This window comes from Orcinus orca, chromosome 16, assembly GCF_937001465.1.
Source record: "Orcinus orca chromosome 16, mOrcOrc1.1, whole genome shotgun sequence".
NCBI classification, from domain to species: domain Eukaryota; kingdom Metazoa; phylum Chordata; class Mammalia; order Artiodactyla; family Delphinidae; genus Orcinus; species Orcinus orca.
The window spans coordinates 62,125,019-62,144,869 of NC_064574.1; the positions used below are offsets into that span (position 1 = coordinate 62,125,019).

At 42.5% G+C, this 19,851-nt stretch overlaps 2 protein-coding genes and 1 non-coding gene across 13 annotated transcripts in view; 2 read left to right on the forward strand and 1 right to left on the reverse strand.

The window, feature by feature from the left end:
* The window catches only part of MARF1 (meiosis regulator and mRNA stability factor 1), a 40,383-nt gene extending 24,543 nt beyond the window's left edge, over positions 1–15,840 (reverse strand). For 3 of the 6 annotated variants that reach the window (XM_033428738.2, XM_033428737.2, XM_033428736.2), the window contains exons 1-11: positions 15,715–15,840; positions 11,836–12,037; positions 9,010–9,693; positions 8,079–8,253; positions 6,777–7,003; positions 5,589–5,706; positions 4,864–5,036; positions 2,926–3,351; positions 2,598–2,755; positions 2,351–2,509; positions 608–800 (exon numbers count right to left, since the gene is read on the reverse strand). In XM_033428738.2, coding sequence (XP_033284629.1) covers positions 608–800; positions 2,351–2,509; positions 2,598–2,755; positions 2,926–3,351; positions 4,864–5,036; positions 5,589–5,706; positions 6,777–7,003; positions 8,079–8,253; positions 9,010–9,693; positions 11,836–11,979 — 2,457 coding nt within the window. In that variant the 5' untranslated portion in view covers positions 11,980–12,037; positions 15,715–15,840. Of the gene's footprint in view, positions 1–607; positions 801–2,350; positions 2,510–2,597; positions 2,756–2,925; positions 3,352–4,863; positions 5,037–5,588; positions 5,707–6,776; positions 7,004–8,078; positions 8,254–9,009; positions 9,694–11,835; positions 12,038–15,714 lie in introns of those variants that run through there. The other 3 variants (XM_033428740.2, XM_004270154.4, XM_033428741.2) reach the window with 3 other exon arrangements.
* Positions 12,128–12,254, forward strand: LOC117201554 (small nucleolar RNA SNORA25). Its single transcript, XR_004483618.1, has one exon. It is a non-coding gene; the product is annotated as a small nucleolar RNA SNORA25 (small nucleolar RNA).
* Positions 15,841–19,646: 3,806 nt separating the features above from the next.
* The window catches only part of NDE1 (nudE neurodevelopment protein 1), a 50,293-nt gene continuing 50,088 nt past the window's right edge, over positions 19,647–19,851 (forward strand). For all 6 annotated transcript variants that reach the window (XR_004483487.2, XM_033428745.2, XM_033428742.2 and 3 more), the window contains exon 1: positions 19,647–19,735. The gene's annotated coding sequence lies outside the window, so the exon portion shown is untranslated. The remainder of the gene's footprint in view (positions 19,736–19,851) is intronic.

The window sequence follows — 19,851 nt, forward strand, 5'->3', positions numbered from 1 at the left end:
AGGGAACCTGTCTGAACTGTGCACTTCCGCTGACCAGAACCTAAGTGAGCTAGGATGGGTGACCTTCAGGGATGTGACGTCAGCCTAGCCTGCCTTGTGCTCTGGCACACAATGCTCTCCAAGGCAGGCTTAGGGGCCAACACATGTAAGGAGTCTTTTGCGTCTTCTCCAGACCCTGCCAAAACCTGGGGCATAGTCATCTTAAGTTTCAGTAAAAGGTGCATTTTTAGCAAATTGCACCTAAAAACTGAATCAGATACCGTAAGACATTAACAAAAACAGCCAATATCATTTTAGAACCCTATTTCCATATTTTAGCAGCCAGAGCTAACTAAAACCCATCAGTGTTTTATTTCCCGAAGAGCCACTGAAATCCCTGCCCATGACCACAAGTGCTTCTATGCCAGGCTTCTTGCTCTCTTGGGCTGTATCCTAAAAACAGAATACACAGCACCACCATGAGCAGGCCAGAGGAAAAAGGAAGGTGTTCAAACTCGTTGAGTGACACTTACACTCTGCCTATAGTTACATGTGTTGAGTTAAGTGCACTCAACTTGAATGCCAGCAAGGGGTAAAACAAAGGCAAGAACAAGAGTGAAAAGGTTACCTTGCCGTGTCTAGAAAACGCTTCCTGCATGAGCTGCTGCAGCTCCTTCCGGGACAATCTGTAGTCTAGGTTGCTGATCTGGATATCAGCACCATTTGCAAATGGGTCTGGGCAGTCGGCACCAACGCTCGAATTTGCAGCGTTGAAAGCAAGCGGGGATGCTCTGTTTAAGAGGTTTGGAGACATACTCCTGCTTAAAACATACATAGGTTATTTTAAAAAACTGTTATTCTATTTATTCAGCTTATGCCATTTAGATTTTGTTTGAAGCTATATAAAAACAGCTTCCCGCAATACAATTTGATTTTCAATTTTTTTTTTATCTTAAACATGCACTGATTTAGACTCATTGTCAAAAATACGACCTGTTGACTACCTTATTAACAGCAAATAAATTACTCAATATCGGGCTTCCCTGGTGGCACAGTGGTTGAGAGTCCGCCTGCCAATGCAGGGGACACGGGTTCATGCCCCGGTCTGGGAAGATCCCACATGCCACGGAGCGGCTAGGCCCGTGAGCCATGGCCGCTGAGCCTGCGCGTCTGGAGCCTGTGCTCCGCAACGGGAGAGGCCACAGCAGTGAGAGGCCCCCGTACCACAAAAAAAAAATACTCAATATCCTTTTATTGGATTATTTAAAGCTAACGGCAGAAATTACAGGCAGGCCTAATGAATTAGTTTTCCACTTTGTGCATTTATTCTTAGGACACTGAGCATTTCTTCTTAGGAAATTAGCTTGCGATATCCATGTAAATCATTTATCTCCCCCTGGCTCTGAAAAAGCCAGATATTTTGTGTGTGTGTGTGTGTGTGTGTGTGTATTTTTTTTTTGGCTGTGCCATGTGGCTTACGAGATGTTAGTTCCCCGACCAGGGATCAAACCCGGGTCCTCGGCAATGAAAGCATGGAGTCCTAAGCACTGGACCGCCAGGGAATTCCCAATATATTTTTAAAATATAAAGACATTTTATTTGATTTATTTTTTGGCCGTGCCACACAGCATGTGGGATCTTAGTTACCTGACCAGGGACTGAACCCACGCCCCCTGCAGTGGAAGCGCAAATCTTAACCACCTGACCACCAGGGAAATCCCAAGCCAGATATTCTTGCTCATATATTGCGGCCCTTCTCCACGTAAGGAAGTCTTTTACGTGAGTTTGTACATGTCATTTGACAGGTCCAAAGTCATGTTCTATAGTGAGTCTTCACCAACTCAGAAGAACAAATACAATGCTAGAAGGAGCTCATGGGATGCATGAGCTCCTTCTGTTTTCCAAGGTTCCAGAATTACTTGGAGTGAGTTTAGAAAGCTTAAATAAGGTCGGTGTTAAGGTTGTTTACAGAGACCCTCGTTCCTCAAACAGCTTCCTGTAATTACCCCACGAATAAGAATAACCAATGCGTGTCCGTTTGGGCCTCTTCCTCAGCATGAGGCCCATGATGAAGCCATGAGGACATGGTAAGAACATAATGTGCCTCCCATCATTGCCCAAGGACTCCAGGACAGGTTTCTCTCTCTGACCTCTGCTTACCAAGACTCCCACGTGGAGGAGGGAGAAACAGCAAGAATCACTGCCCCCAAATGTTAGCTATCGTTACCAGTGGAAAAGGGGACTGGTGGAGGAGGGGTGGAAGATTTCTCTTTTAAATATGCACTTGTGTATTGCTTGAATTCTGTTAAACAAACTATTTCATAACCCCTTCTACTGCACACAACCACTCCTTGGATCAAGAACCACTCACCGAGAAGACCAAGACTGAGGCGTGAGCAGAGGACCCACTTGCCTGGATGCGATCAACTTGCTAAAAGCAGACGGGTAACTCACTTGGAACAGAGTCTCCTCTTTATCTTTTTTATCTACAGGAGAACTGGTAACACTGCGGGTGCAGAGGTTCTCTTTTCTAGTGGAGGGAAACATTGCAGGGAAGAGGTCACTTATTTTCCTTCACATCATGACAAGCAGCTACAAGGGAGAATAATGGAACCTACTTAGGATTGGTTTTGTAAACAGATTCTGCCACCCCCGACGTTTTAGGTGTGGGCGCTGCAGCACTTGAATTTCTGTGAGGCGGTGCCACCGGCCTCAGGTGGCCTTGCTGGGGCTCACTGCTTCGAGTGCCAGTCTTCGACTCCATGCGGCATAGCTCCTTAAAACAGACAGAGCAAGGGAGTTTAACAGTTAAGCCCCCAGGATGTGTCAGACCTTGCACAGAAAACACTTGACTTTGAGTATCCTCGAAGCAAGTGAGCATATAAAACAGAGACCAAGAAAGCAAACCTACCATAAACTTCAGAAAGCAAGAGGTATCACAATTACCTGTAAACTTTTAACATTGGTATTTTTGGTAGCAGATCCAGAATTTGCCTGCGACCCTTTTCCAGGTGCGGCTTTGGCACTGGAAGATGGTTCACTTGTATCTTTGATGAGGCACAATTTTGGATTCTTAAGTTTTTTGGGAGACTTCGCTTTATCAGCAGTTGCGTTTGAACTCTTTGTTTCACAGAGTTCTCCACTTTTTGGAGTAAATGACACGATGATCCTATTACCAAAGACATCTTCATTTTCCATTCGCTTCAGAGCCCGTTCTGCACTATCTCGGTTTATGAAGCGGAGGATTGCGCTGCAGCCTGTGATATTTAGCACTTTCCCGCCACAATTATCGGACAGGCGTCTGAGCCTGTTGCTGATGCTCTTGCCATCTTTATTTGCTGGTAGGTTATAAACATAGAGTAGAGTCTGGCACTGTTGATACAGAGGAAAAGTGTTACAGTGGGTTGACTCGAGGGCACACATTCAATTACAAACAAGAAGAACAATGAGTGATCTCCAAACTTTAGCTAGCGACCTTGAAGGGGAGATAACAGATTTCCACGGGAGAGGGTAAACTTACTTAGACTGAAAAACATGGAAAAAGAGAAATGTATCTAAAATTATCACTCTGGTGAATGAGAAAAAAATATGTGGCAAGATTGAATGTACTGAATAATCGGTCTTTTTTTTTTTTTTGTAAATCATAAGGAATAAGGATCTCTACAGTGGGCAATCTCTCACCTAAAATACTACAATCGACTTAAAGCCCTTCCGGATTAAAAAAGTGAGTGCCAAACACAAGCGAAATAGAGGAAATGTAGCTATAGCCAAAAGACTTAAAAACATAATGAAGAACAACAAAAGTGAATCAGCAGAGCAGCTCCAAAGCCTGAAGTAGGGCCTGTGTATGTTACTTCTTGGGCCAGACTCTGGTATCCCCAACTGCAGATTATCCTTAGCATGTGTTTAATCTCTGGCCAGGCTCTGATCTTGTTGGGTATCAAGCAATGCAGTGGGGCCAACAATGCAAATGCCTGAATCTGGGGGCGGGGCGGGGGGGCAGTCTCCGTTCTGCTGCCATCATGCTGTGGGACCTCCAGCGGCTTGCTTACTTTTTCTAAGTGCTGACTTCCTCCTCTCTAAAATGAGGAGGTTGGGTGAGATCATTCCTAAAGTGCTTCTGTAATCCTAAAGTTATTAAAATACGTTAAAACTGCATTTCATGAATGGGATTGCCCACCCTTCTGGACCATCCACACTATAGCTCCTCTCTGTTATTACTGTTTAAAAGTTGCACATATAGTCTCCAGACAGCTTAAACACAAGCTCAGTGTTGCAGTAAACATTCTTATCCTAAACAAGACTATGAGAAATGCTCAGCCTGCTGGAAACATGTGCACTTTCTCCTGTCAAGTGGCTTACCAGGCTACAGGTGTAGCGACCACTACTCCTCATTGTGCCCATGCATGCCAGGGACCACAACCATAGAAAACAGGCTCAGAGGCCTGCTGGAGCTTCAGGATTAAGTGCCACAACTGTACTATCACTGCTTATTTGACTCCAACCACACCAGTATGTGCAAACCATCATCATATTCTTTACCCTTAAAACCTGGAAGCAAAAAGAGTAATAACTCTCATTCCATTACTTCCATCCCCCTGGCACAAAACATTGCTAGCTTTGTAGACACTGGCAAGTGGCTGTCAGTAAGGTAAATCTGAAAGTCAGTTCCCTATGACATTGTGAAAATAATAAAAGCAAAATGCATATATATCAATTCTCTGAATATCTGTAAGAGAAGAAAGTTTCTAGGCCTGTTTCAAAATCTGGCCAGCCTACTACAAAGAACAGCCTCACCTGGGCTTGGAGACCCCTTATGAAGGGCTGTCTTGAGCCTCTGTAATCTCAACTAGAATATGGCAGAAAGAACACAAACCCACTTACTGGCATTTTTACTGGTAACCTGGGGGGCAGGTCGGAAATGAATTCTTCAAATCTGATCAGCTCATTAGCATGATGCAGCAGTGCTTCTGAGGCCTGGTTTTTATGGACCAAAATTATGTGGAAACCATGCCTGTGTCTCAGGTCACTAAGTTCCAATGCGAAATTGACATCAGCTGAAAGACAAGGTACAGCCCAACCCCCATCCCCAAACATTAGAAACACCTGACAGAGAGAGGTAACTCTAATGACATCTACTGAGAAGGAAGGAATGGCAGGATTATATTCTAAGTTGCCACCCCCACCCCTTTCTAGAACAGGAACGCATTTCATATCAGAAGGATTAACACGGTAAGACAATTTTACATATACTGAACCCCAAGACACGTTACTTCCAGTAGTAAAAAGGAGCAAATGTTAATACTCTGAGGAGCCCCAACTTCATCTTAGATTTTTAAAATTAGCAATAAGGGGCCCCCAGGATTAAAAAAATTACATCTTCTTTAATAAACTTGGCCCTGCAAGAATCCTTAATCAAGTTCCAAGGAGAAAAATACAGAAATCCACGTAGACCCATTTTTTTTCTAAACAGTTTTCAAAGATAAACATAAAATGTCCTATGTATTTCAGCGTCTCTGGGGGCACATTTTACTTTAACATATTTTGGTTTCTATGATAATTCACACACAGTGAGTTTAGCTGAAATTAGCAGATGTTTCTACACTTACTTGACACAAGAACCACAGTGGCAGGAGCAGTGTGAGTATTTGCAAACCTTCGGAGGCTCTGGCGGAGCTTGTCGTCAGCAGCGTTCTTTGCAGTAGCATTGATGTGGGCAACGGTTACCTGCATTAATTTATAATAAGGACAAATGAGAAAGAGCTGAGGTTAGAAAATCACTACACATTCTGCCTGCCTCTTAATAGACAGTTCTTGAGGAAACTTTTATTATTACTGCCACTTAGGAACGGAAAAAAATTACAGTCAAATCTCAATAATTTCAACTTCAGTTCTCCAGACGAATTAACTGGATCATTATCCCTAGTTTCATCTGTAATCTTCTGCTTTTCTGCTTCATCCATCCCCCTTTCAGAAAATAAAGAAAAGAAAGTGAAATGTGAAGTAAACTAGCTCTCTCTAGTATCTTTTGCCAACAGTTTTGTGGGTGGCAGAGGTATGATATATAATTAAGGTACGATTTGGGGCTGTATTTGATGTCATTTCTATTCGTCGTCTATGGCTTCCACCATCAGGTGGTGGAAGAAGAGAGGCATCTGCCCCTAAGGGAGCTAAAATGTGTTTATTCCTGTTAAAACTATCAGGCTCATATTAAAGTCTCCAAAGGAAGGAAAGGTTTGAGAGGTGCCTCAACTACATACAATACAAAATAGGATTTATTAGTTTTTACAAGGAGCAGAACTATATAATTTTAGGCAGGAATATGGCATATCAATGGAATTACTTGTCTGAAAGTCAAAAGAACTTGATTCTGGTTCCAGCTGAAGAGAACAGACTTTGGGGTCAGACAATCTGGATTTAAATCTAAGCTCATCCACTTACGGCCATATGATCTTAAAAAAGTTGCTTCACCTCTTGGGCCCTTTCATTTGTAAATTCCAAATAATAAATCCTATAAGCCTTGTTCACAAAGCAGTTATGAAAATCAAAGGAAATGATACATATGTAACCACTATACTAGGAAAGCACTAGTCACATATAAGCAGCCTTGCTGAAAGATCAGACATGATTAAATGATTTCTAGTACCTAATTAAGAAATAATCTTTTGCTATTTTCCTTTATTTACAAACTTAGCACAAATGCATATTATTAAACAAATTTTCAATTAGAATTCTTAAAAAAAATCACACATGCTTATTCTTCTACCAAAATAGATAAAAATTCTTTTTTTTTTTACCTGGCAATTATTCAGTTCTTGAATAACTTCTTTGTTTTCTTTACTGATGTCACACACACAAATGAATTCTGCTTCTCTGTGGCCTTTAAAAAACTTCTCACGAATTCTTTGTACAACTGCAGTAGCTGAGCGGCCAGAGGGGACTGAGCAATTTTCAATATCCCAAAAAACTCCAATGGGGGGTAAGTTTTCTAGCACCTGTCCGGCTAGCGCAACTTCTGGTGACCCTTAAGAAATGTTAACATTTTCAATTACAATGGTAAAAAAGAGGTAAGACATTCAAATAAAAATAACAGGTAGCTACCTCTCATTCTTAGGGGCAGGAAAATGAAATTATTGACTGATGTTAAATTTAAGGATACCAACCTCAATGGCTGGTCTAATAAGACAAACAACCCCAAGTTGCCATAGTATCTCTAAGTGATTATTCCCATTTTTCAGGAGAGAACAAATCTAAAGATCAAGTCACTTTAAGCCCACAATAAATCCATGACAAAGCATGAGGCGTTCTCACACTGACCAGTTATGCTCCTCTGAACACTAACACATAGGTGAATGGACACAGCAGCTCTGAGACCTGACCTTCATGCTCCACCCGCACTTGTCTACCGACTCAGTGTGGGAGAACAATGAAGAGGAGACAGACCGTGAAGTTGTTATCATCCTTGATTTGATTTTATTTTTAAAGCACATTTGTTTGTTTGTTTCTGGTTGCGTCGCAGGGCTTGCTGGATCTTAGTTCCCTACCCAGGGATCCAACCCGTGCCCACTGCAGTAGAAGCTCAGAGTCCTAACCACTGGACCGCCAGGGAATTCCCTTGTCCTTGATTTTAAATGATTTTTAACACTGCATTCGTATCTGATTCAAGTTTTTAAAAAATGTTTTTTAAAGATAAAATATATCAATTACTTTTTGGGGAAATGATCTTAGGTTTTCAAATACTGTTTTTCATCAGCCATTGCTAAATCTTTCTAAATACTAAGTACGTCTAGGGAGCATACAACCAACAAGTGTGATTATGAACCTAAGTTGACACCAAGTCCCTTCCAGCACTTATTTCTCCTAATATACTCCTTATTTTTCTATACACAGCTTCTGGTCTCAAATAGCATCAGCCCAACATTAATGGCAACTGACCTATTGGTCTAAAAGGATAAAAAGATCTTTACCAAGAGATGGAAATGGAGACTCATACACAGTAGCTTTAGAACCACAGGAATCTTTTTAAAGGTGATTAAATGCAGTGTTAGTATCAGGTATTGAAAACTAATATGCACATTTTACACCATACTGTCATTTACCAAATTTCGAAGCAGCTTTGCCTAGACTGGTCGCCAATAACAACGTGGTCTCCTTCCCTGTTCCTTTGGTTCCACAGCCATTACACAGAGGAATAGTAACAGGTGCAGTTTGAGTATTTGGAGGTGGTATATTTGGCCAGACTTTAGCAGCATCAATTATACTATTTCTTGCCGGCTGTTTTAAAATTTTTTTAAAAAGAGGAGGAGGTTTCAGATACATTATTTCAGAACCTAGAGTTACACATAACAACTGAAAACACATTCTAAGTGTTTCTCCTTTCCACCTGCTAACCTCTGATAAAACGTATTTTCAAATCACCTTTCCCAGAACTATCAGCTACCAATGCATAAACTCACTTCCAAAGTGACTTGAAATGATCAGGGAAGATATTCACATGATCAGACCTTTACATTCTGGGCCATGTGTCTGCTACGGTGGAGACCCTCAGACACACTTAACATAAAAGGAAGTAACGTCTTTACCTGAACACTGGGTGTGACTGAGACCAAGTTTCAAGTTCCCCAAATTATTACAAAGGGACAACATGCAGTTTTACAAGAATGGGTCCATGTATCAAGTGAGTGTTAGCTATAAGAAATCACAATTGTGCTCTAGCCTTTAAAGACTGAACAGAACACGAGGCTTTGCCAAGCTAGGTTCACGTGTAAGAAGTAGATTTATTACAGCAGACTCTAAGAGCATAAACTAAATAATTACTCTGTACTTTTTTGAATGGTCCCTCCCATTTTACCCTTTGCTTTCTTTCAGGACCAGAAGGAGTTATGCTGATGGGGAGAAAGCCACATCACGAAAGAGTCTTTGACCCCACTCACAAGAAAGATATTTTTCAAGATATATCCATTAGTATTTTAAAAAAGTCATTCCTCAAACCTTAGCTGCACCCAACATAACAAATAAAAAGATACAAACCTTGTTGAGGCAGTCTTCGCAGTAAAGTGAGCCCTTTAAACAAACCGGAGGTACCACATTTAGGTGCAAAGAGTTGGTGCATAAGTGAGGCGTTAGCTCCGACTGTGAAATGTGCTCTTCCAAGTGCCCAGGAGCCCCACTTGTGAAATCAGAACAGGGGAAATAGCCAGCGGAGGAGGTGCAGCCCTGGAGAGCTGGAAACTGATGCAGCTTGTGCACATTACCATGACATGACTGGAAATGGAGCTTTCCACAACAGGGCAGGTGTTTGCAGGGAGAGAGATTACTTTCTAGACACATGCTGGGAAAGTCACTTGCAACGCTGGCCAAACTGTTCCTAGCTGAGGCACTCTGGAGTGAAGATGCAGACTGGAAAGCAAACCCTGACCCCACCTGACACGTGACTGTCCTGGTGCTTTGCGAGTCTAACAGTGCGCCTGGGGGAATCAAGCTACCAGTCCCTCCGCCACCGCCACCACCAAAACGCATTGGCGAAGTGGAGGGGTCATTAGGGCAATGGGCACAGCAGCTTACTTTGGGGACAGTTGAAAGCTGTATTTTAGGTTGCTGAAGAGAATGGATATCTGGAAGTGGGACTGCTGGAAAAAGTTTAGAGCCAGCATGAAGGGGAGATGGTACATCCTTTAATTCCACAGCAACTTTCTTGTTCTCCATGTAATCTTTCTGAGAAAAGAAAACCAGAACACAAATTAATTTTATGAGGCTAGTGACTTGGGGATACTCACATCTGATTGCATTAAAAAATGGAAACAGTGTTCAAACCTATCTACATCACTCCGTCATAACCACACAAAATCACAACCACAAAAATGGAATGGCAGCTAAAACCAGGAGCATTCTTCAGCAGGAGGTGAACATTGAAACAGACAACTAAAATTACAACTGTGTCCTTCCTGAATTTTAAGAGACTTGGGGAGGGGGTCTGTTTACATATTCAACAAGCCTGATTAACCAACCATGTCTCAGTGTCTTCCCTTTGATAACTTCCCCTTGCCTCTCAGTGTCTTCTGAAGACAAAATAGGTGGTATGAAAAACAACACAGTCATAACAGTATTCACTAAAGACGGCTTACAAGCAAAGCGCCTTGAGGAAAATACTTAATAGTTTGTGCAGTCAGAGCTAGGTGGTTTTAGTAAGGTCCTCCAGGGGAGAAGGTATCAAGCACTATGGATGAGATCAGCCATCTGCCCAAGTGGCCCATCCATGAATAGGTCTTAAACGTGTTGCTGATGACATTTAGCAAACCCTGGGGTATCATGACCTAAAGCCATAATGCCAACAATTATTTTGTAACCAGTGGAAAGAATTAGAGTAATTAGAAAACTATCTGGGGAAAAGATAAAAGAGAAATAGTTTGTCATATGCCTGTAACATAGACACATGAGGCTAGTATGCTTATAAAGGTTATAGCATTGCATTGGTGTCAGAGACCTGGGTTTGAATGTGATACTAAATAGTTTTATGACCTTGGGTAAGTGACTTAACCTAACCTCTTTATGCTTCAATTTTACCATCCTTCAACTGGGAACAACAGAATGTACCTACTACATTTGTTAGAAGGATAAAATGAAATAGTAAACATAAAGCACTCAGCAGAGTACCTGGCCACTGAAAGGGGATTCGACAAATCAACAACATTTATTGGCTGAATGCAGGCACTATTAAGATGAAGGGGATGCCCTGATATAGTGATTGAGACATGCTCATCCCTTAGAGCATAGAAAGGTCCATCTGACTGCTATGATTTCACTCCTTCTGCTATGGGAGGGTATACTAATATGGGAGAAACTTGGATTTTCAGTTACTTTTCCTAAAAGGGAGGTAATAGCAATGGTCTCACCAGCCAACAAGCAGTGTGTTCCGCCCTCTTGGTAATTACAATTCAGGCTGGAAATTAACTCACTGGCATTATGATTTACATAGATCTGGCTCTTATGGGCAGGGTTACTGTGAGTTGGTCTTCCTGAACGTACTCAATTCTGGGTACCACTGACAAAATCGAGATTCTGGATCTGTAAAGGTGACAGTGCAATTCCGTGTCCTGTGATTCTGTTAGGGCTAGATCTGCCACCCCAGGACCCTGCTTGAGCTGCCAGCCCTCAGTGCAAACTGTCCCTGAGGTAAAATACTTCTGAAATAACTCCAATTACTGATGCCATGCGACAAAGGTAACTATATAATGAAAAACTGGAGAAGACAGGGAATAGATTTTTTTTAAAAGTCATTATCAATACCCTTATATAAATTCATAGTGAAGTCTCATTTAAATCCCAAGTACAATAGCAAAAAAAAAAGTGATAACGATGAAGGAAATAAAATCAGAAAACGTCAAAATCACTACGAAAAGACAAAAGAAAAAGTTCTAGACATATTTAAATATTCAAGAGAAATCTTGAACAGAAAAAGACTATCAACAAATCCTATCAATCTTTCCTTGATTTTAAGACACAAAACTCAGAAGGCTACCATAAAACAATATCTATTTTGTACTTTCCTCCGGTCTTACTCTACAATGTGGATTTTGTCTTTGGAATCTGTGACGTTAATGAGAAACAAATCTTTCCAAAATTTTAACATCAAATATTTAAAGCATCTATTGTTGCTTAATGTGTAAGTACAGGAGTTAAAAAATTGTGCCTTCATTGAGTCAGGAATTACAATAATGTGCTACAAGGAGTAATATAAGCAGGATGCAAGAGAAAATTTAGCACAGACTCCAGGGAGAGAGACTGCCCCAGACCAAATGGATCTCTCATCTATTTGCATTAAGAATTTGCCATGTCCTTAGTCTTGCACATAGTTACCGTTTGGGGACTAAGTGGCAACGTTTGCTCAGGACGAGAAAAGCAATTAGAGAATTTCCAAAGCCATGGCTTAGCATCATTATCTTGTTGAAGCCATCCAAGTGTTCTACTGCAGGAGTTCTCAGTTCCGTTTCCTTCCATCATACAGCCATACAAAGTGGTTCAACATTCTTTCATCTTTCTTTTCTTTCATTCTTCCACCCTGTTAAGAATGAGATTTCAATATTATTTATTTGCGTAAGTACAAATTTTATTACTGAAATCTGAGACTACAACTATATTTATGGTGTATAGGTCATTGCAAAGAGGGCTGATGGGACCAAATCCAGGAACTCTTAATGCTGTGACCAAAGACTGAGTTTTCCATAGGATGTAACAGCCACTCAGTGGTGCTATGTTTTCCTGATGGAGATACAAGATTTAGCCACTCATATCCAGGATTAGTGATGTGGGAAAGTAAAAATAAATGTAAATGTCTTCCAAGTTAAGAAAAAAAAATTATGGTGCAATGGCTCCCAACAAGTCAGATCTTGGAACACAAGTAGAATCGCTATCAAAACATATTACAGCTTACTAAAATTGGTAAACTTGGTTGACTATTTATGCTTGAACCCTAACTACATCAACCTGATGTTTTAAAAAGTCTATCATCTTCCATTCCTTACGTTTCATAGGTCTTCAAACAAAAATGAACTCTGGACGAGCCCTATTTCTTTTCAGCCATGCTTGAGAGAAGTAGCCACATCTTGGACACCTGCATAACCGGGAGAGAAACCTCTCCTCTTCACTTGGCTGGAGCCAAGCTCCTCCAGCCCACAGCAGATGTTTTCTATATAATATTTCTTAATTCTTCTCGACTATCCCTCACTAAACACTCTACTTGGGAGATTCAAAAAGTTAACAGAAGACAGCATATAATTTGAGTAAAAGAACAACCACATGTCCTCATTCCCAATTATGTAAGATCGTGAAATTGATTTCAGAGCAACCTATCCCACTGTGTCTTTGATATGAGTATTGAAGGTCCAAATTAAGTGACCTCTGTGGACTTTGAATTTGATTCAGCTACAAAACAAGTCGAACCAACCTCTTAGTTTACTTATTATGAAAGTGGAATCTGCTATACCACCAAAAATCTAACAGAGAAATCTCAAGTCCCAGATGTGCTCTTATCTACTCCAGAGCAACAACACTCTACAAGTCTTAAATGATACGATAAAAGCAGATCCAATCAGTAGTAGCCATTGGGCACACAGGCGGCCTGCCAGTGGTAAGGACAAGGAAGTCTCATTTCCAAGCCCTCACTACCATGCCCCAACCACCTCCTACTCTTACCGACAATGGCCATTTTAAGGTTATTAATTTATCTTTCAGAAATTTCTGGGCATATAGAGAAGAATTTCTTTTAGCTATCTCCCTGATAAGATGCTCTTTTCAAGAGATTTTAACATCTACATAGTCCAGTGAGGGGAGAGATGACTATATAAGCACTATGTCTAAAATATAGGAAAACCAATCACAAAAAGCAGGGGTAGGCAAACTACTGCCTAAAACTACAGCCAAAACCGGCCCACTGCTTGTATTTAAATGGCCTGCGAACTAAGAATGTGTTTCACATTTTTTAATTCTTGGGAGAAATCAAAACAATATTTTGTGACAAAGCTACATGAAATTCAGATTTCGGTGTCTACGACTAGTTGTATTTGAGACACAGCCAAGCTTATTGAAGTCCTATGGCTATGTTTGCACTACAACTGCAGAGTTAATTATTTGCAAGAGACTGTAGATCATATACCTACAGAGCCAAAAATATTTACTATTTGGCCCTTATGTAGAAGCTACAAAACTTTATTAAGTTTCAGTTTCTTCCTCAGTCAAGTGTGCCTAATTTCTCCCCTGCCCACCTCAAAGCATTACTATGGGGGAAAAAAATCAGATAAAAGATGCCACCATCTGTTTGTCTTCACCGCTGTATGGCTTGTGCCAAGCACGGGGCTCCTACATAGTATATACTAAGGAAATATTTGTTGAATGAGGGAATGAATAAAGCAGCTATTTACCTACAAAAACTGGAGCTAATCTGGAGACAGAGATGGAGTTAACTGCCACAATGATAGTAAATTATGGTACTTGTTCTTACTATTAAATACAGACCTCATATACCCTATCTTCTCTCTAGAGCCTAAGAATTTGTGATGTTCACGACATACACAACTTCAACATGCTCTCTCAAGCCCCTTCAAGGCCAATCCTGAAAGTGAGCTAAGGTGTCAAGTAAAATACAGTTTACAAAGCTTTTTTGTTTAACATTATTTATTTCCTCATTCAGCAAATATTTACTTAGTATCTACTATGTAGTAAGCCTGTGCTTGGCACAAGGGATACAATGAAGGAAACAACCAGACACTGCGATCCATTTATGTCATCTTTTTTCCCACAGTAAATCTGTGAGAAAGACAAGGGAGAAATTAGCCACATTTTTACAGAGGAGAAACAGAAGTTAAATGAAATTATGTAACTTGCCCAAGATCACACAATAGAAAGGGAAAAGAACCAGGCTTGTCCACCTCTTTCTATCACACCAAGGTACCTCTGGTATCGCTCAACACGAGCAATAGAAAGTATAAACGTATTAGCTTGTTAGTGGCCTGCACCCGGAAATTTTCCTAAATATTCCTGGGAATGACGTGATGTAATTCAGGTAGTCAAAGCAAGTTCTGTTTGATTTGAGTGGAAGTCTCACTTCCGCCATTATCTCTCAGTCTTTGAGCAATTCAGATAGTGGTTGAGAGCCCGGACTGTGACATCAGACTGTCCTCCTATCAATCCCCAATTCTGCCGCTTCCTATCTGTGCAGCTTTGGACAACGCGCAGCCTCTCTGAACCTCAGATCCCATCTGTAAAATGGGCCTGATGATAATAGTAGCACCTTCATAGGTTGTTGTTTGTATTAAATGAGACAAAGTAGAAAATTTAGCAGTGGCCTTCTCTCAACACCCAATCTAGTCCTCAACACCCCACATCACCGCATCCCATTCATGGGTATTTCTGTTGTTTTTCCACAGTTCTTCTTCCTAAAATTATCTTAGTTGCTTGCTTTTTTATTATCTGTCTCCCCCACGTAAATATAAACTCCACGGTAGTACATATGGATCATGTTTTCTTATTCATTATTGTATCTCCTGCACCTAGCACAGTGTCTGGCACCCACCAACAACTGCTGAATGAATGCAAAGTTCAATAAATGCCTCAGAAGCCCATTTAGGTTTCAGTTTCCCTGTATGCAAAACAGAATATTTATGCTCAGAGATGTTAGAAAGTGCAAAAGATGTAACTTGAAAGCTCTAGGTAATAACAGAAAGGTGCCAGGGAAACTCTAAAAGGTGTATCACAGTGTCGCAGTACAATTATTGGGAGTGGTTCAAGTCCTAAGACAACTCAACGCTCAGTCAAGCCAGAGGCTACACCCTAGGGAGTGCTGATAGACCGAGGAGGGTGCAAAACGCTGGGGGGCGGGAGGGTTGCAAAAACACCAGCTGTTCTCTTCCTCTCTTAAACTTCCAACAAGAAGGGTTGCTCTCCACACCTGGAGGGCCCCAAAGGGAGAAAGGAGACAAGTGTGGGCAGGGAGCCAAACACCCCCAAAGGGCAGCAGAGGCGCTGCAATGACAGTCGTGAATTGACCCGAAAGGGAGACAACTCGAACCTGTAGCGGGGGCTTGCCCGGTGGGTCCCATTCCTTCCCCTCATACCAGCCAACCTCCCCCACCCCCGCCGGCAACAGGCAAAAGGAGGGGACGCTCTCCCCCTCTCCAGCCTGGTGGCCCCAGAGCACTGGACGCGTCGGGGACTACTTCCCAGCGCTGCCAGCAAACTCACCTCAGCCGCCGGCTCCACCTCCGCTCACATTCCGGCCCCACCGCCTTCCCCCCACCCCCCCCCAGGCCCTTTGTTTTGATTCCCGACTCCGCAGCTCCCGCCGCCGCCGCCAAGCGCACCCTCCACTTCCGCTTCCGTACCGCACCGCCCCTGTCGCAAAACCGACGCCCTTCTCTCCTCCCTGCCTCCGCCCCTTCCTCCGCCCCTCCCCCGCCGCCGCGTCCTCCCCGCGCGGGGCGTGCTGGGAACCCCGGGGGGGGCGGGGCCTCGCGGCCCTGCAGCCTCGTCAGGCTCAGTCCCCTCCCGATAAACCCCTAAATAGGGACCTTCCCGGGGACCGACCCCGGCTTTTTTGGCGAAAACCCCCAGTTTAAGAAAGGCTTGCCGCTGGCTTATCGTTGTGGCGTGGGAAGGAACCTGAAAGCGGAGATTTAGGGTGCTTGTGAGGTGGAACCCGGGGAAAAAATCTGCCAACCGGGATTTGTCACCGTTCAGCTCTTTCGGGCTTTTGAGGGAAGGCGACTTAAAAGGGATTTTGATGAAAAACCTGATCGTTTTGGCTTTTTTTCTCTCTTACTCTTGTCATGTTATGACCCTACTTTTTTTTTTTTAAAATTAAATGACGCATATTTGCTACAGCATCCTTTATCTAGCGCAACCTAGCGGCGAGTGGAGAAAAAAATAACTGCCAACTGGGCTGCCCGCGAGGTCCTTCGGGCCGGCAGGGCGCCTCGAGAAGTTGTGATCCAGCTGGCAAAAAGAAAGCCTGTGCCAAGACTAGGCTGGATTTTGTCACCAGCAATTAAGAGGTCCTCGTGACTTAAGTAAGAAAACGTGATTTTTTTAAGTCCTGGTCCAAAGCTCGTTGCAAATGAATACAACTTTTCCAGTGCCCACTTAGGTGAGCAAAAAGGAGACTTTATAGTTGCAAAAGCCATGTGAAGCCAATAACAGCTTGTGTTGTTGGTGGCTAGATTTGCCATGTTTGGGGTTTTTTGGTTTTTGGGGGGTTTTGTTTTGGGTTTTTTTGCTTCAGATTCTTTACTTATATTTGAAATTTTTGAAAAATTGTTTTTAAGTAGGCACAACGGACATTTCTGAAACTACCAGCTGCTCACTATTTCCTGTTGCAAATTGGGAGAAAAACAAAGCATATATATTTTAAATCTAGACATAGTTTACGATGCAATAGCCGAATGCTACGTAAAAGATTATTTCTGAAGTTTGCTAAGAAACAGGTTAACTTTGCATAAGGATCAGCAAGTAAAAATTGCCGAAAGAGAACTTTTTTCCCCCTGAAGTCTGTACTGTGAGGCAACTTCATTAGGCAATCCACATTAAGTGGGGGAGATTTCAGGGGAAGCTGATACATCCCTGTAGACGTCCTTGTAGACAGGTATTGTGGAGGGCAAGATCAAACACATAGCTGAAGAACCCTTTGTGCTTGTATTCCATTTCCAGAAGGCAGATGACAAGTCCACACATCATCTGCCTGCTTAGGTATTTATTACTGCTGAGTAAATCTTCATTGTGTCTGTGTGTGGTAGTATTCTCCAAGTGGGAATTAGAACAGATGAAAAACAACCCTGTTTCTAGCGTTTTGTTTTTTTCACAGTACCAAAAAATATGCTTCTCTTTAGAGATTTTTTTCTCTCCTTTTCATTCTAGTTGAGTATCTCTGAACACAGACAGTACTAACTAAAAATATAAAAAGGAAACAAAATAATAGTGGACTTTAAAATTGCTTTTTATAATAAAGATAATATCTTTTATAATAAAGATAAAATAAAATAAAGATCAGACACATTTTGTTTGACATTGCTTGGCATTCTTTCAAGTCCAGAGCTGTGCCTGGTGTCAATAAGTAAATGCAGTAAATAAAAATGTTACCAATCATACTAAATGGAAGGCTAATGAAAAGTTTAGTGTTTTGAAATAATAAATTATGATGGTAGAATTTAAGCAAGAGAAACCCAGCTTTCTGCTCATTAATATCTGAAAGCTACAAGGAAAACATTGAATAGAGAGAAAAAAGTTTTAATTAAAGTATACCAAAATTTCCCTTTCATTTTTTTAAGGTTTTATCCAATAACAAACCCATTTACCTAAACACCTATTCCTGAAGAGGAGTTTAATGATAATCATTTCAATATCTTCTCCCTTTTATTTTTAATGGAAAAATGAAGGAAATTGAAAATCAACTGGTTTAAATGATTTAATGTCATGTAGTCAGTACTGATAGCTCATCAACTTGTGGTTCAGCTTATCTTTAAACTGGGGTGATTATTCTCTGCCCAGAAACCTCACAGAATGGTGAGGCTCTGGAAAGTGTCAAGGGGGTGCAAATGATTTATTAGCATTTGGGGCCAGGATGGAAGTTTCCTAAAAGACACTTTGATACTTAACCCCGTTGATGTAAGTGGTAGTTCCCTTTTGCATCTCTGAGCTTCTTTCAGGAAGTAGCAAGGAGTCGAAGTAGAATTAAAGGTCATTCTTAACCATGGCAGGGATGCAGGAGGGATTCTATGACTGGTTGGAGGCCTCAAAGCAGCTAAGATCTCTGCCTGTAGCATTGTGCTGAAGAACACCAGTGTAGGAGTCAAACAGACCCAGCTTTGAAGTCTGATTTGTTATTAATTGTGAAACCTTGGGCAATGCATTTAACTTCCTGCACCCTTTTCTCAGCTTTAAAATGAGGACCATAAAAGTGCTTTCCTGTGGTTCTCATCATCTGGGTTTCAGCTCCATTGTCACCTGGTAGAGTGGCTTTCCCTGACATTCTATCTGCAGGGACCCCTCCCCAGCCCCTTTCTATCATATGACCTTGCTTTAGTCATAGCACTTATTAGCATCTGACATTATTTCACTGTTTCTGTTTGCTGATTTAGTGTCCTTTCTTAGTACTATAAGCCCTTTGAGGACAGGTGTCTTGTTTGACATTTATTTTGATATAAGTGAGTGCTCAATAAATATTCGTTGGTGAACATCAAGAAGTTAGCATTATGCCTGACCTAGATAACCAATTGAAAAATCATGATCACTACATAGATTGTACTTAACTATGTGCTTAGGCACTGTCCTAAACGTTTTGCAAATGCCAAGTTGACTCATTTCGTCTCTGCATAACCCCATTTTATAGATGAGGAAAGTAAGTCACAGAGAGAATAACTTGCCCAAGATCACACAGCTACTAAGGGACAGAGCAAGGATTCAAAGCCAGGCTCGAAAACAATCTCCTGTAAAGGAGTTTTGCTGCCTTTGAAGAAGATAATGATGTGAAAATTGTTATATTGGTTGTGGGACTTCCCTGGCAGTCCAGTGGTTAAGACTTTGCCTTCCAATGCAGGGGGCGTGTGGGTTCCGGGTTGGGGTTCCATCCCTGGTGGGGGAGCTAAGATTCCCACATGCCTCCCAGCCAAAAAACGGAACATAACATAGAAGCAATATTATAACAAATTCAATAAAGATGTTAAAAATGGTCCACATCAAAAGGTCTTAAAAAAAAAAGAAAATTTTATATTGGTTGTAAAGTTGTGGGGAGGACCTGGGGCATTGCTTATCCTCACTGGACCTAGATCTTTGTCCTATCTGCTTTGGGGAAAAGCCAAGAACAGGAAAATGCAACCGGTGTCAAGGGGAGGGAGTCATATTTTCTTGAAGTGCGTGGCCCGCAAATCCCAGCCCGTTCCCCCGGTGTCCAGGGAGCACCCTTTAGCCTCCAAGGCGGGCCAGAACCCTGCCCAGCAGCGGGAGCCTCCCAGGGCCCCTCCCGCCAGCCCGCCCAGGGCCGCCGCGTGGCCATGCCGCGCCCGGGCCCTGGGAAAAAAGTTTCCAAAAGGCGCTGCTCGGCGCTGATTGGCCGAGGCAGACGCGGTCCCGTAGCGCGGCAGCCAATGGGCGGCGCCGGCCGCGGGCGCGGGCGCGGGGGCGGGCGCGGGGGCGGGGGCTGTAGGCCCGGGGCGCACCGCCCCCAGCCGCTGCCGCAGCCGTCGGCGTCGCGGTTCCTCACAGCCGGAGCCGGGTAAGTGCGGAGCTGCGGCCCCCGGGGTGGGGACTTCCTGGGGACTGCCAGCGCCACCGCCACCGCCACGGCCGCCGGGAAACTCTTCTGCCCGCCCCGGCGCCCGCCACGCTCTC